The sequence below is a fragment of the Anolis sagrei genome, chromosome 5 (assembly GCF_037176765.1).
Source record: "Anolis sagrei isolate rAnoSag1 chromosome 5, rAnoSag1.mat, whole genome shotgun sequence".
Lineage (NCBI taxonomy): Eukaryota > Metazoa > Chordata > Lepidosauria > Squamata > Dactyloidae > Anolis > Anolis sagrei.
This window is the reverse complement of record NC_090025.1, coordinates 112,573,049-112,590,217: the sequence shown is the minus strand read 5'-3', so window position 1 is coordinate 112,590,217 and position 17,169 is coordinate 112,573,049. Positions and strand designations below refer to the sequence as shown.

The following is a 17,169-nucleotide window of genomic DNA, read 5'->3' as shown; positions in this document are numbered from 1 at the left end:
CTGTGTGATTTTAACATATGTACAATAGGGGAAGGTTCACTTGCTGAGTTTTGCTTTCCTTGTAGCTTTTAGATAAACATGGGAAAGAGAAGAGACTTTTTAAAAAGGTGTCATATTTGCAACTGATGCTGGGGGAGACTGATGTTTTGAACCTGTTTTGGTTAGCTGATGCTTTCATAAACTAAATGAAGATAGTCATAAATTTTTGTTTTGACACTTATTTATATGTTGACTGATTCTAGAAAGGATGTTGTATTTTCCAGGCTGAAGCAGTAATTGGCAAATGGAAGGAAAAGTGTGACTGCTGTGCTAGTGTAACAGCTGCCAATAGTAAACTTTGTGAGTTATGTGTATAAACAATTTACTTTTTCACCAAATGGAGTCCTTCTTCTTTAGGAGGCGCTGAGCTTAAGGCATTTTTTAAAATCTGGCTGTTGGTTAAATGACCCTAAAAGATCTTTTCCTGAGTTGTCTAAAAACATGTTGAAACTGAAATTTGGTTATACAATTATAGCTGAGAGATGGAATGAAAACTAGTATTTTGGAGCAGGATGTAGTGCCAGAAGGTGAGAGACAAAGGTTGTATCCCCAGCCTCACTTCCCTGCCTCCTACAGCATATTGCCTGTCAGCCTTATAGAACTGAATTATATGCGCTATTAAATTCAGTTGTAATTGAAAAAGTAACACACTTAACTTTCCTGTGTTGGAGTAAGGGATTTCTCTCTCTCTCATCTTCAGTAGAAATGATGAAAGTATAGATCATATGAGGCAAAGAAAGAGGGCGTAACTGAGAGAGGATTTTGGAATGAAGACATTGATTGAATATTTGATCTTCATTTTTTTTTTGCTGTAAGCAATGGTACAGACAGTCCCCAAGTTACAAACAAGATAAGTTCTGTAGGTTTGTTCTTAAGTTGAATTTGTATGTACTTTAAGTTGGAACAGGTGCATTTTAAGGGTATCTCCAGCCATATGTATGTGTCCAGAGGAGGGCGACTAAAATGATCAAGGGTCTGGAGAACAAGCCCTATGAGGAGCGATTTAAGGAGCTGGGCATGTTTAGCCTGAAGAAGAGAAGGCTGAGTGGAGATATGATAGCCATGTATAAATATGTGAGAGGAAGCCACAGGGAGGAGGGAGCAAGCTTGTTTTCTGCTTCCCTGGAGACTAGGACGCGGAACAATGTCTTCAAACTACAAGAAAGGAGATTCCATCTCAACATGAGGAAGAACTTCCTGACTGTGAGAGCCGTTCAGCAGTGGAATTCTCTGCCCTGGAGTGTGGTGGAGGCTCCTTCTTTGGAAGCTTTTAAACAGAGGCTGGATGGCCATCTGTCAGGGGTGATTTGAATGCAATATTCCTGCTTCTTGGCAGGGGGTTGGACTGGCTGGCCCATGAGGTCTCTTCCAACTCTTTGATTCTATGATTCTATGTGTGTGTGCGTGCATGCGTGCACTTTGGATAGCATAGGGAAGGGTTGACATCCCTGTGACAATCATTTTGCTCTCTGTGCTCCTGTTCAGAAGATTGAACCTCACTTTTTGTCTCTGTGATAATTGACTTTTGAAAAAAAAAATGGCTTATTGTGGGAACAAGAATTGAGGATAAAGCTTGAGTGGAGACACTTTCCCCCCCATGACAACTCTTCCAGGAGTGAATTTTCCTTCCAAGGGGTAGATTTATTTCACTTCATGTTATTTCATCCCCGTTCTTAACTTAAAGTTATTTGTAAATCAGATGTTCGTAACTTGGGACTGCCAGTATTGTGAAAGATTACCTTATATATAATATCAAGTTCAAAGACGTCATCCATATTTACTTGCAGGTTTCTCTCAAGAAGTTTACTAAGCCTTTCTACTAAATAAGTGTGTGTAGGCTTACTTGGAGTAGGTTCAGATGAGCGAATTTAGATTTACTTGTAACTAAATGTGCTGGCTACTTCCCACCAATGCCATTCTTTCATATTTGTTCTGCTTATCCAGAGAGCTGGCACTTGATGTCATTGCGATAAAGTAAACTTTGGGAAACCGGCTTTGAAACTTGTTTTGTCCTTTACGGTTGAACTTTATAAGCTCTTTCAATAAGTGGTTCATATTTAAAAGCTTAGATCTGCACCTGCTTCTTAAGAAAGTGCCTCGCAGGGCTTCATATGCAACTGAGCTGACTGCAAGTTTAAAGCCAATGGTTGAAATGGCTGAATATAGCAGGCGCTATGATCTTGCGCCCTATGTGTGTGCAGTATATGTATATTGCAGACATCGCCTGGCAACCATTTCATACACAATGCCAATCTGAGTTTGCTGCCAAAACTGCATCTAATATCACACCAGGGCTGTAGTGCCAACAGGATGGATTTTTCTCTCCTTTCCCCTACAACCCCAGAATTGCTGGAAAAATAGCTCCAAAGGGTCCTCTGGAGCAAAATTTTAGGGTGTACAGGTGCATTAAGAAGGGTGGATTTTGTCTTCCTGCCAGCAGAAGTCTGGCATTGGATCCTGCCCCACATCTCCACTGCCTTTTGTGCGTGGCATTGTTGTGAATATCTCCTTTTGGATTCATATGTTGGATATTTTAAATAAAAAATTAAAATGTAATGTATGATACATAACATACATAGAGTGAGGAAAAGAAAGGGGTAATTTTATCAGATTGCTGTGAGTTTTCCGGACTGCATGGTCATATTCCAGAAGCACTCTCTCCTGACGTTTCTCCCACATCTATGGCAGGCATCTTCGGAGGTTGTGAGGTCTGTTGGAAACTAGACAAGTGAGGTTTATATACCTGCGGAATGTCCAAGATGGGAGAAAGAACTCTTGTTTATTTGAGACAAGTGTGAATGTTGCAATTGGCCACCTTGATTAGTATTTATCACTCTGATTTGTACCTACAGCAGACACATTGGTTAAGTCTCCCTTGTTGTCTCCCTTGTTGTTTCCTAAAAGTCTGCTGGAAAGGAGAGAAATTGGTACAAGAGGATTTGCATGCTTCCAAGCCAATGGACTCCCTCCTCTCCAACATGCTTCATAGCTGCAAATAATTTTTCATGTGTCCATCTGTGCTTACCCTCAGAGGAACACAAAATCATCACCTTTTAGTTCTCACATACATTTGAGAGTCATCACATATTAAGTAAGCAATGTAGGGGTATATAATTGCAAAATAAATGCTAAAAGCACAAACTGATATTAATTTTAAAAACTTTTCATCCTTGTCAAAGCCATAGGAATGTATTACACTAGCCAACACACATTTTGATGACTCAAATGTTAGCCCTGTTACAGAGTACCTTTGACCTGCTGATCCCAAAATTGGCATCAGTTTTCCCCTCGCAGCTCTGGTTTTTGGGATACACAACATATGCCATCTACCAGTTGCCATCTGCTCACCCATAGAAAATCATAATAATCATATGTTTAAAGAGTAGAGCGGATAAGGTCTATGTGAACCAGTGCTCTAAATAATTCCAGGAACAGGCTTGAAAACCAAATCACAACAAAACATTTTTTTAATTGGGCTGGGTTATACAGTAAGGTCCTCATAACTGCAGAACCTACTTACTTAGGTGATCCCTCATTGTCCAAGTAAGATTGTCCTCCAAGTTCGGTGTCCTGGCGGTGGGTCCGTAGGTGACTGTGGAGCCCTATTATTGACCTGCTGCATGTTCTCCTGCAGTGAGGGCATCAGATTCCAGGTAGAAGGCTGTCCTGGTCAGAGTTGGCTTGACGTGCCTTTCTCTTGGCATATTTTTCTCTTTCGCCCTCCATTTGTGGCTCTTCAAATTCTACAGCACTGTTGGTCACAGCTGACCTCCAGCTAGAGCGCTCAAGGACCAGGGTTTCCCAGTTCTCAGTGTCTCTACCACAGTTTGTAAGGTTGGCTTTGAGCTCATCTTTAGATCTCTTTTCCTGTCCTCCAACAACAGAACTCATATCAGCAGGATCACTTACCTGTGCCCAAGAGAAATTTGCTAAGTCCTCTAGGCAATTCTGTGTTATCCTTTCCTCAGAAGGTACCACAGAGTTTGTTGGATGACCTAGAGAGGATACTTCTCCAAATATCTCTAAGCCCTCCAGTGCAACTCCGTAGTGTGCTGGGACTGGAAATGAACTATTATAATGATGTTTGGTTATATCTGTGGTTTCAGCTAACTTCATCAGGCTGGGAACGTATCTCTTGTGGATACTGGGGACTTAGTATATTCAGTAGACATCCCGTTGTACTTTGGTGGGGTTCTAGAGCTCTTGGGCTGAAAAATCTAAAGATCCCCTTCTAAACTGCAAATCCCAGGATTCCATAATATTGTACCATTACAGTTAATCCGGAGTCATAGCACTGCTCCCATTTTATAAACTTTCTAATGACATGAATTTGTACTTCACTTATTAGAGGGGCAGAAAATAAAACCTTATCGAGTGTCCTGGCTTCATCAGATTATGAGGTCATTTCTGCGCAGGAGTTAATGAGATCTAAGCAGATTTGTCCCTAAAAATAGCTATGGACAAATAGTGGCCATTTGAAGTAGAGGAGGAGAGCCATTTCACCTCCCTGTAATGTCCATCTTTCTCACTCTATTTTGTTTAGGGCAGTTAGCAGGTTTTAAGGCACTTCAGGCAGTAATGTCATATATCTGACTACACTTATTACAATTCTGCAGCAATTATTGTCTGCTTACGATGTAAATTAGTGGTAGGCAAGTCACTAGACAGCTTTTAAAAATACCATTTTGGAGATGCTTAGGTTGTTAATAGCAGAGTTTTTGTTTTAAAAAAAGGTAATGAAGCCATTTGTCTAAAATTTATCTAATGAAAGCAATTAAAACTTTCAGTTTTGCATATAAATGCTAAATGGTACAATAGCTCCTTTTAAACAAAATTCCAGTAAACATGCCTATTTGAGGCACATGCTCACATCTTTAGAGACTTCGCTGTACTTACAAGTGGAAACTTCTTAAAAACAAGAAGAATGCAGTGTGGTGCTTTTGGGACTTCTGCTTCACCTGCTTTCTCTCCTGAAATATTAAGATGGTTTCCACGACATGATCTACTATTTTCCTACTTGGGGCTTTCAGTACAGTAGAGTCTCGCTTATCCGACCTTAGCTTATTCAACATACCCTCTTATCCAACGCCCCCTTTTCCTCCAGCATTTCCCCTTCATTTAAAGGAGCGCTCCCCAACTCTCTCTCCATTCCCAATAAGTGGAAAAGACAAGACAAGGAGGAGGAGGAGGAGGAGGAGGAGGAGGAGGAGGGAAGAAAGGGGGAAAAGTGGCAGGACCCAAAGCGGAAGCATCCTCCCTCCTTCCCTCTGTGATTTCCACGCTCCTCTTCCACATCCGGGCACTTCCTGCTGGGCTGCTCTAGCCCTTAAGTGTTGCCTTGCCATAACCCTTTGAGTCCCTGTTGTTAGTATTCTAGGTGTTTAGCACTGTATCAGATGGATAACAGTGGAGACTCCATATTATCTAAAATGTTCATTTATCTGATGTTCTGCCGGCCCGTTTATGTTGGATAAGCGAGACTCTATTGGCTATTGAATGCACAATATGGGGATTATACGAGCTAGGAGGTCACTCTTCTGTAGAACCTTTCCACTTAGAAAAAACACAAGCACATATGCAACTTTTGATCAAACTACTTCAGGCAAGGTTACTCAATTCTGGAGTAACCTTGGTGGCAGAGGTAACTGAAGTAGGGTTGGTTTATTTTGCTAGCAGATAAGGGGAAAACGTATAACAAAAAATATCTAAAAATCCACAAAAGAGTGAGACCTTTATTGACCAACCATAATGCACAGCACACTTCATGCAAGCTTTTGAAGCTTCACTGACTTCTTCATCAGTCAAAAGACCTCATCCCATGAGTTGCAGGAAAGCAGGGTAAAGAGAGGGAACTGTTTTACCCCGTCCCCTCCCGTCTTTCTGCATTTACAGAGATGGTCAGTCATCCCACGTCCTTTCTGCGACGAGGTCTGTCTTTCCCTTGCTTTCTGCCATCTGGAGTTTGGTAACACCGACTTTTGAAGACAGGTATAGGGCTAAGTTTCCATGAGCTTTGGAAATGGAGCCACACATACTCCCATCAGAAGTGCCCTTAGGTCATGCGATGGCCTCCGTTGGACTCCCGTGGGGCTCTGTTTCGGAAGTGTGAGAAAACAGAGCCCTAAAGCTGTGAAATGAAGTTCCTAGAAAAGAGAATATAACTAAAGTGATGCTGTTGTAGTCTCATACCTTCATTTTGTATCAGATGATGTTTCTGTTCTTCAATTGGTCAGGGGAAAGGGATCTCAATACTCTCTCCTTTTTGGCCATGAGGGTACACGAAAAAAGGACAGGAAAAATTAAACCCTGTCAGCACCAGCAAAGTAACTCCCCTTGGGATCCAAGATGCCTCCGTATTGGTACCACTGGGCAGCCACTCTGTCTTTCCCTCACCCCCCCCCCCCCCATGTTGCAGTGGTCTGTGGTGTGACACAGAACCTACCTGCTAACCTGTCACTTGCCCTGAGATCAGCCAGAGTGACAGAGTGCCAGGGTAGGGGAGAAGAGGAAGCAACCCCCCTCTCCAGTGCTCCCCTTCACTCTGGCTGACATTAGGGCAAATGATGGAGAACAGGTAAGTCCCATATCATGACTAAAGACCACCACAACATGGGAAGCAGGAGAGGACCACCATCCTGTATCCCCAGATTACCTGATCTTGGAGAACATGGGAAGACACTAAGGGTCAGCTGCTGCCAGTTCCCTTTGGGAACTAACCCAACGGTCCCCACTGCCCCAAAATCAGGGGAAACCCCAAATTCTGAGATAGAATTCCCCTGACCTTTAGTAGTTTATGGCAAGGTGTGTAAAGATGGCTTTCTCCATGTTATTACTTGTGTGGCCCATGGCCACTGCATGTCTGATCCTAAATTACACTTACCTAAGTAGTCAGTGTAGATGGAACCCATGCCTCAGGTCCCATATAATCCAGTTTCTGAATCTACATTAACTACCTTGAACTGGATTATATGGCAGTGGATGGATATTATCATATTCAAAACAGATAATCTGGATTCAAAAAGTGGAATATATGACAGTGTAGATCCAGCTGCAGTTTTACAAAAGTTTTGTAAGAGCTCTATTGTAGTTCCAAAAAGACACATACTACACACACACAAAGGGAATACATTGCCAATACAACTGGCAAAACCCAAAAAGGTACATAATAAGAAGCCAAACTTCCTTAGACCAATCTTGAAGAGCCCCTTCTTGTTCTTTAAATGTGTTTCATGCCTTTCACCTTTGTAACCAGTCAGGTGTGCGCCTGTGTGTCTATTTATCTATCATATTGAAAACTTGTCCTCTGGGGAAGGAGTTCATTAAATATAGAGCATAAAAGAAAATGCTTATGTAGGCATTTTCTTCATTGGTGATGAAGGGGACACATTGAGCAACAAATTTCTAGGTAATCGTAGAGGACAGAAGAATAGTGAGGCACAGTTGGATACAGTCCCTTGCGTAGGGATTATCTATATGGCTATAAACACATTGGGAGCAAGGACTTGCTTTTGTTGCCTCTATAATTCTTCAGGGCATTCTCTACACTGACAGAGCAGCGTGGAGGGGTAGAACAATGAATAATATATAAATGCTAAATACTTGTCCAGTTTTGAATACAGATATTGGTCCTTGCCTGAAATGATACACTCTTATTATAAAATTATCTTGTTTAGTTCAGATTTGTGATTCATTTCATAGGATTTGGAGGCGCAGATATCTGGAGGATCACAAGTTTGATAGCTCTGGTTTAAAACTTGCAAAGACCGAACTAGATTATAATTGTTTTAGTGCATTTAATGTACAATAGCTGGGGGAAAAATAGTGCAGCCATCTTCATTAAAATACCTTTTTGCATCATATATAAATGCTGATATCATTATCAGTAAAAGCTCACGAATTAAGTATGGGCAATCATGAATTGTACTGTAAGGGTGCCATTCAGCAGCACCAACTGCATTCAGCAGCACCAACTGCACCAAACTGCACTCTTCAGTCGAGACTCCTGCCTCTGCAGCACCTGGGCAATCCACATCAAAGCCAATATATCATCCACTATGATATGAGCCCCCGGTGGCACAGTGGGTTAAAGCACTGAGCTGCTGAGCTTGTTGATGGAAAGGTCGCAGATTCGATTCCAGGGAGCGGCGTGAGCTTCCGCTGTCAGCCCTAGCTTCTGCCAACCTAGCAGTTCGAAAACATGCAAATGTGAGTAGATCAATAGGTACCACTCCGGCGGGAAGGTAACGGCGCTCCATGCAGTCATGCACATGACCTTGGAGGTGTCTATGGACAACGCTGGCTCTTCGGCTTAGAAATGGAGATGAGCACCACACCCCAGAGTCAGACATGACTGGACTTAATGTCAGGGGACTACCTTTACCTTTACTATGACAAATCAGCCCTGGTTTGTTTGTTTATTTACTTCATTTATATCCTGCCTTTCTCACTCAAGGCGGCTTACAGATTTGGCAAAAATTAAATGCCGCATATAAACATAACAATAAAAAATGTACCCCTTCAAATTATAAAAACAATCAAAACACATAAGCAAATACAACACATAGAACAATGAAAACAGGTTAAAAACATATAAAGTGCCGAGTCTTGATTCTATACTTATTGTTTGATCCCTAATCCTTTATTGGCTAATGCATGTCAAATGAGGATTTAGACGCAAACTCCTCACTCATCATTGCAGAACCTACTTCTCAAACAGTTTGAATAGAGATACCCAACAGTTTTTCATAATGGTAGCAGTAGCACTGTGTAACACAATCTTTGTTCCTGGATAATAAATGTCATTCCCTAATTGGTTTTACCATAAAAACATGGAAAATGTTGATTAAACTGCAAAAACATTGTTTTTTACAGGACACCCTGCAGCGCATTTTGCTATAGTTTTTCAATGAGCATCTGGTAGAGTCTCAACCAATTTAACAGAGTTTGTGGCAGCCACAAAAATGAAATTTCTGAAGTATAACAATTACTTTCAAAGTAAGTCCCGCACAATTAAGAGGGAAATAACACTTTCAAACCAGGAACATTTTTTTCCCAAATTTTGTTACGTAGTTCATTTCACAGACGTCTTCTTCTATGGCAGGGGTCCTCAAACTAAGGCCCGGGGGCCGGATGTGGCCCTCCAAGGTCATTTACCCGGCCCTCACTCAGGGTCAACCTAAGTCTGAAATGACTTGAAAGCACATAACAACAACAACAATCCTATCTCATCAGCCGAAAGCAGGCCCACATTTCCCAATGAAATATTAATAAGTTTGTATTTGTTAACATTGTTCCTCATTTTAATTATTGTATTGTTTTTAAGTGTTATACACTACAAATAAGGTATGTGCATCGTGCATACGAATTCATTCATTTTTTTTCAAATTATAATCCAGCCCTCCAACAGTTTGAAAGACTGTGACATGACCCTCTGTTTAAAAAGTTTGTGGACCCCTGTTCTATGGGTTGTTGTAGGTTTTTCGGGCTATATGGCCATGTTCTAGAAGCATTCTCTCCTGACATTTCACCTGTATCTATGGCAAGCATCCTCAGAGGTTGTGAGGTCACAACCTCTGAGGATGCTTGCCATAGATGCAGGTGAAACGTCAGGAGAGAATGCTTCTAGAACATGACCATATAGCCCGAAAAACCTACAACAACCCAGTGATTCCAGCCGTGAAAGCTCTCGGCCATACATTGAATGGCTTCTTCTATGTTTTTTCTAAGTATGGACATTTTCAACATGGTTCATTTCACAGAAGACTTCTTCTATGAGTTGTTGTAGGTTTTTTGGGCTATATGGCCATGTTCTAGAAGCATTCTCTTCTGACGTTTCACCTGTATCTATGGCAAGCATCCTCAGAGGTTGTGAGGTCACAACCTCTGAGGATGCTTGCCATAGATGCAGGCGAAACGTCAGGAGAGAATGCTTCTAGAATATGGCCATATAGCCTGAAAAACCTACAACAACCCAGTGATTCCAGCCGTGAAAGCCCTCAGCCATATATTGAATGGCTTCTTCTATGTTTTTCATAAGTATGGACATTTTCAACATGGGAACAGAGCAAAACAAAGCATTCCAATACATTCTGCAGTTTCAGTTTTCCAAACTATGTCAAATGACATGTCTACACATCACATAGTTTGGATATTTGTGACATTTTTTAAACGGCAGGCCTAAAAGAAACTTTGGTGTTTGGAAATGCATTAAAAAAAAGATATGCCCCTTTGAAAGCTAGTGTAAGTTGCTGCTGTTTGTATAGTAATAGTTGGAAGGCCACGTTTGCTGCCACACATTCACTGATATGTGAGGCATGTTTGTACTATGTTCCCCATTTCCCATTCTTTGAATAGAACATAGGAGAAGGACCAGTTGAAATAAAGAGGTAATATTTTGAGTTTAAATGACAAAAAATAGTTGCAAAATTGGAGAGACGCAGCAGGAAGCAAGAGGATTTACAGAAGCTGGTCTTTTCAAGCAAATCTTTGAGATTTCACGTGCCAACCTTTTGAACTCCCTTGTTCTTCCCTGTGAACCGTTTGAAGAAAACCCATCCCCCCAAATTAAGCTCCGTGCCTTAAAGTTTAGTAGAATATAATAATAGTCATTATCTAGACATCATCTTGTAAAAAGGAGCACTTTAAATAATTTTTTTAAAGGTTAAGCTTTGCCCTCAGGTGCTCGGTCTTAAAGAGACAAATTTAGGAAGGTTAGGAAAGATGTATGGTTGGGAAGGTTAAGAGAATGTAAGAAGAGATTATTAGGGAGGGAAAGCCAAAGGGGAAAGTGTGCTTTCAGACGTGGTCCGTCTTTTGGGACTGGCAAAGACGTCCATCTGGCAACAGAGCACATCCCAGGCTATGGAAGATTGAACAGAGACAGGGAATAGAAAAAAGAAATCTTCGGTTTTTAGTGAATAGATTTGCGAGCATAGTGGAAGACGGTGAAGAGGCCCCTCCTTGCATAATATTATTTTCAGGTTTCTGAAAGAAAGTGCATCCTTGCTAGATTAATTAAATAGTGCTTCCAGATGGAGGACTCTTAGCACTCTTAATCAACAGACACTGTGCAGCTATTCCATCTTTTTCATTCTTAATTAACTTTTTTTTTCCTGGTAAGAAAAGGATGGAAGAGGAATGGGGAAAACTTGCATGGATTAAAAATGGAAGATGATATTACATTCTCCCCACTACTAATGAGACAAGACAATGGCAAGACAAAAGAATCATCTGAAAGCACTCCAATATGATATAGACTGCAATATGCTTCTTCTTTTAAAGTGCAATAGTTTTCTCCTTTACCTAGAAGTAAGGCCCATTGTGAGGCTTCCTCCCAGGTATTTATATGTAGGTTTCCAGTTCTGTCTTTTGGAAAACATCCGATGGATTCATATTAACAGGTATAAGATTGCAGTCCGAAACTTAAATCCAATTGCTAGACATTGAATTAAAGTGTGACTACACTATAGAATTAATGCCATGGGTCATTGCTATGGAGTCCTTGGATTTGTAGTTTGGTAATATAGCAGGATTCTTTGGCAGAGAACCATGGAATCATAGAATCAAAGAGTTGGAAGAGACCTCATGGGCCATCCAGTCCAACCCCCTGCCAAGAAGCAGGAATATTGCATTCAAATCACCCCTGACAGATGGCCATCCAGCCTCAGTTTAAAAGCTTCCAAAGAAGGAGCCTCCACCACACTCTGGGGCAGAGAGTTCCACTGTTGAACGGCTCTCACAGGAAGTTCTTCTTCATGTTCAGATGGAATCTCCTTTCTTGTAGTTTGAAGCCGTTGTTCCACAGCCTAGTCTCCAGGGAAGCAGAAAACAAGCTTGCTCCCTCCTCCCTGTGGCTTCCTCACATATTTATACATGGTCATCATATCTCTTCTCATCCTTCTCTTCTTCAGGCTAAACATGCCCAGCTCCTTAAGCCGCTCCTCATAGGGCTTGTTCTCTAGACCCTTGATCATATTAGTCACCCTCCTCTGGACACATTGCAGCTTGTCAATATCTCTCTTGAATTGTGGTACCCAGAATTGGACACAATATTCCAGGTGTGGTCTAACCAAAGCAGAATATAGGGGTAGCATTACTTCCCTAGATCTAGACACTATGCTCCTATTGATGCAGGCCAAAATCCAGTTGGCCTTTTTTGCTGCCACATCACATTTTTGGCTCATGTTTAACTAGTTGTCCACGAGGACTCCAAGATCTTTTTCAGCTAAAGGCATCCATGAAACCATTAATTTGTTTGTTTGGTTGTAATTTGCATAGACCTTGGTTTGTTTGTTTGGTTGCATGCTGCATAGAATTTCATATATGCTGATGATTGTGCCATCACCGCTCAAACAGGAAGCTTTGAAAAGGTTAAACAGACGCTTTCCAAAGCTTTAGGTGCTCTTACTGCCTATTACAGGGCAGACCAGCTGATTCCTAATCCATCTAAAACACAGACATGTGCTTTTCGTCATAAGAATAGACAAGCATCTCAAAGATTACCTGGGAAAGAATCCCATTGGAGCACTGCAGCACACCAAAATACCCGGGAGTTACTCTGGACCGTGCTCTGACTTATAAGAAGCATTGCTTGAATATCAAGCAAATAGTGGGCACTGGAAATAATATCATATGAAAGCTGACTGGCACACCCTGGGGATAACAACCAGACACAGTGAAGACACTTGCCCTTGCACTTTGCTACTCTGCTGCTAAGTATGCATGCCCAATGTGGAATGCATCTCACCATGTTAAAACAGTGGATGTGGCTCTTAATGAGACATGATGCACTATCACAGGCTGTCTACGCCCTACACCACTGGAGAAATTATACTGTTTAGCCGGTATTACACCACCTGACATCTGCCGGGAAGTTGCAGCCAGTAATGAAAGGACCAAGGCATTGACATCATCTATTCAGCTATCAGCCAGCATGCTAATATATTAAATCAAGAAATAGCTTCCTAAGATCTACAGAGATACTTGCAGGAACACCTCAGCAAGCAAGAGTCCAGAAGTGGCAGGTTAAAACCCAGAACCTCAATCAGTGGCTGAGATCAGATGAGAAACTCCTCCTTGGGCACACAGAAGACTGGGTGGCTTGGATAGCGCTGAACAAACTGCGCTTTGGCACCACAATATGCAGATCCAATCTTAAGAAATGGGGCCCCAAAGTGGAGTCCATAACATACGAGTGTGGAGAAGAGCAAACCACAGACCACTTACTACAATGCAGTCTGAGTCCTGCCACATGCACAATGGAGGACCTTCTCACACAAACCCAGAGGCACACCAAGTGGCCAGCTTCTGGTCAAAGAAAATTTTGTATAATGCTAAATGTTTCACTTTGTGGGTTTTTAAAAATACATTATTACTATATTCTCAATTCAGTTCTGACACAATACATTTCTAAAAAATCAATGATTCCATAGCATTGAGCCATTAAAGTGGAATTATACTGCATTAATCCTATGCCCTTCGTTGCTGAATGTTACATCAACGTTTACGTAAACCTCTGATTCACTGAGTCTACTCTTGTTGAAAATAGCAATTCAATTGTTATTGAATAATTTTAACCCAGAAATTAATGTAGCCACATTTTTCTTGAATCAATTTGAATGTCCCTCCCTCCGTTCTTGAACTAGATTTTGTTTCAGTTTTTTTTTTGTTGGTTTTGTTTTGTTACAAGTGGTAATGCCATACATTTTTCTTGGATTATCTTGCAGTATCTGGTGTGCAAAAGGAAGCTCGAAAGTAAGAAGGAAGCTCTTCTCATCCTTTCCAAGGAATTGGACACATGTCAACAGGAAAGAGATCAGTACAAGCTCATGGCAAACCAACTACGGGAAAAGCACCAATCGCTGAAAAAGAAATACCGGGAACTGATTGTATGTACCTGGCTTGAAATTCTTCTGTTAATATTTGCTAATAGCCAAACTCTTCCCTTGATATAATGTAGCCTACTTAGTTAAGCATTTCCTTGTCATACTTTTTGTTCTGTGTTCTTTTTTATTTTTATCGTGTAGAGATTGTGCAGTTAGCATTATTTAAAGCACTAATAGGAAGACCTTATACCTTTGAATAAAACTGCCCTCTAACAATCAAAATAGAGTGGCTGCATTAAACTCCTTCTTAATGTAAACTTGATTACTTTATAAAACCTTGTTATTTTCCCCAGTGACATGTAAAGTGTCCTTTCTTGTAGGATGGAGATCCGTCTATTCCTCCAGAGAAAAGGAAACAGGTGGGTTTCATTTCTGTCTAGTGTGTATATAATGTGCTTCTCTGTGTCATTTGTCTTTTAAAGACGTTGTTGAACTGAATTGTTTGTACTACAGCATTGTGTACCTTCCCTGTTCAAGATATTTCATTAAACAAACAGCACATGCACAAACACATGTAAGTAATAACAGAATAATGTTGAGAAAATCAAACCAAGCTTGAGGTTTTTTTATCATGTCAGAAGCAAATTGAAAATGTACTGCAAGTCACTTCTGGTGTGAGGAAATTGGCTGTCTGCAAGGATGTTGCCCAGAGGATGCCCAGATGTTTTATCATCCTGTGGGAGGCTTCTCTCATGCCCCTACATGGGAAGTTGGGGCTGACAGATGGGAGCTCACCCCATCTCGTGAATCTGAACCGCCGACCTTCAGGTCAGCAGTTCAGCCAGCACAAGGATTTAACTCATTGCGCTACCACGACTCAAGCTTGAGGTTCTTAATAGTGAAACATTAAACTATAGTAGCTAACATTCATGTTTCACTAAGCTAGAGATTCTAAAACAGGGGTCCACAAACTTTTTAAACAGAGGGCCAGGTCACAGTCCCTCAAACTGTTGGAGGGCCGGATTATAATTTGAAAAAATGAATGAATTCCTATGCACACTGCACACTGCGCCCGTACCTTGGGAAGTCTTGGGAAGTCTGACTTGGCCACAGTGGTCCAAGCTTTGGTTACATCCCGTTTAGATTACTGCAACGCTCTCTATGTGGGGTTGCCTCTGAAGACTGCCTGGAAGCTGCAGCTAGTCCAACGCTCAGCAGCCAGACTACTAACGGGTGCTGGGTACAGGGAGCACACTACTCTGCTGTTACACCAGCTCCACTGGCTGCCAATTAGCTTCCGAGCACAATTCAAAGTGCTGGTGTTAACCTATAAAACCCTAAACGACTCCGGCCCTGTTTACCTCTCCGAACATATTCTCCCCTATGAACCATCAAGATTATTAAGATCGTCTGGAGAGGCCCTGCTCTCGGTCCCACCGGCCTCACAAGCGCATCTGGTGAGGACGAGGGACAAGGCTTTCTCGGTGGTGGCCCCGCGACTCTGGAACTCTCTTCCATTGGAGATCAGAACCGCCCCTTCTATCCTGACATTCAGGAAACAGGTGAAGACGTGGTTATGGAGACAGGCATCCGATGAGTGAGCCAACACCCTGAGATATGGATGGAAGATGATGTATAATAGATTTTAGTATGACGACTGACCATTGTAGTTTTGAATATATTTGCTGTTTTAATGTGTTATTGTAATATGAATTATGTTGTTTTACTGACTGTATGTGATTTTATGGCTGGAAACCGGTCTGAGTCCCTCAAAAGAGGTGAGAAGGTCGGTATACAAAACTTTTAAATAAATAAATAAATAAATTGTAGTGCGAAAACACTTAAAAGTAAAATAATTAAAATGAAGAACAATTTAAACAAATATAAACTTATTAGTATTTCAGTGGGAAGTGTGGGCCTACTTTTGGCTGATGAGATAGGATTGTTGTTGTTGTTGTGTGCTTTCAAGTCGTTTCAGACTTAGGTTGACTCTGAGCGCGGGCCGGGTAAATGACCTTGGAGGACCATATCTGGCCCCTGGGCCTTTGTTTGAGGACCCCTGTTCTAAAATATGTTTGTTGGCTACTATATCTGAAAGCTATTTTGGACATGTAAGTTTTTAAAAAGTGTGTTGAAGCATGAACAGAAGGTTCAAAGCATAACAAAGAGAGTTCCATAATGGGGGTTGGCACCACTAAACAAAGTCCTGCCACTTTTACTAATTTAAGATGAGCAAAATGTGGAGTCGGGATTTTTTGATTAAAGGAAGTCCTTTAAATAAACCAATTAGAGCAGTGTTTCTCAACATGGGGGGTCGGGACCCCTGATGGGGCCGTGAAAGGGTTTCAGGGGGGTCGCCAAAGACCATCAGAAAACACATATTTCTAATGATCTTAGGAACCCTTTTGGCAGAGAAGGTTGAATATCTCTCTTCCTGTCCTTCTCTCTCTTTTTGGTGTTGGTGAACTACAACTCCCAGAATTCAAAAACAGCCCCGCCCCCCAACCCCGCTAGTAATCAATGTTGGCCATGTAGGTAGCATGTCGAGTTTAGTGCAGATCCATTATGGGCTGGGTTCAGAATGCTCTTTGATTGTAGATTAACTATAAATCCCAGCAACTTCAACTCCCAAATGTCAAGGTCTATTTTTCCCAAACTTTGGGCATATTGAGTATTCATGCCAAGTTTGGTCCAGATCCATTAATGTTTGAGTCCACAGTGCTCTCAGGAGGTAGGTGAACTACAACTCTAAAACTGAAATCAATGCCCACCAAACTCTTCCAATATTTTCTGTTGTTCATGGGAGTTCTGTGTGCCAAATTTGGTTCAGTTCCATAGTTGGTGGAGTTCAGAATGCTCTTTGATTGTAGTTTAACTATAAATCTCACCAACTACAACTCCCAAGTGACAAAATCAGTCCGTCCGTGTGTCCCCCCCCCCCCCCCAACCCCACCAATATTGAAATTTGGGCATATCATTTGTGCCAAATTTGGTCCAGTGAATGAAAATACATGCTGCACATCAGATATTTACATTATGATTCATAACAGTAGCAAAATGACAGTTATGAAGTAGCAATGAAAATAATGTAATGGTTGGGGGTCACCACAACATGAGGAACTGTATTAAGGAGTCTCGGCATTAGGAAGGTTGAGAAACACTGAATTAGAGAATTACTTTGAAACCTTCCTGAAAACAAATTAAATCAGTGTAACTGGTGCAAAAGTGGTATTGTATACTCAGAGCCTAGGAATCCATGTGCATTCCAGCAGTCACATGTTTATTATTATTGCATTTAGATACTACC

At 41.4% G+C, this 17,169-nt stretch overlaps 1 protein-coding gene across 2 annotated transcripts in view; it reads left to right on the top strand.

The window, feature by feature from the left end:
• CCDC149 (coiled-coil domain containing 149) overlaps window positions 1-17,169 on the top strand; it is a 93,049-nt gene that overhangs the window by 10,658 nt on the left and 65,222 nt on the right. For both annotated transcript variants that reach the window (XM_067468997.1, XM_067468996.1), the window contains exons 2-3: window positions 13,764-13,925; window positions 14,243-14,281. In XM_067468997.1, the coding sequence (XP_067325098.1) occupies window positions 13,764-13,925; window positions 14,243-14,281 (201 nt within the window). The remainder of the gene's footprint in view (window positions 1-13,763; window positions 13,926-14,242; window positions 14,282-17,169) is intronic.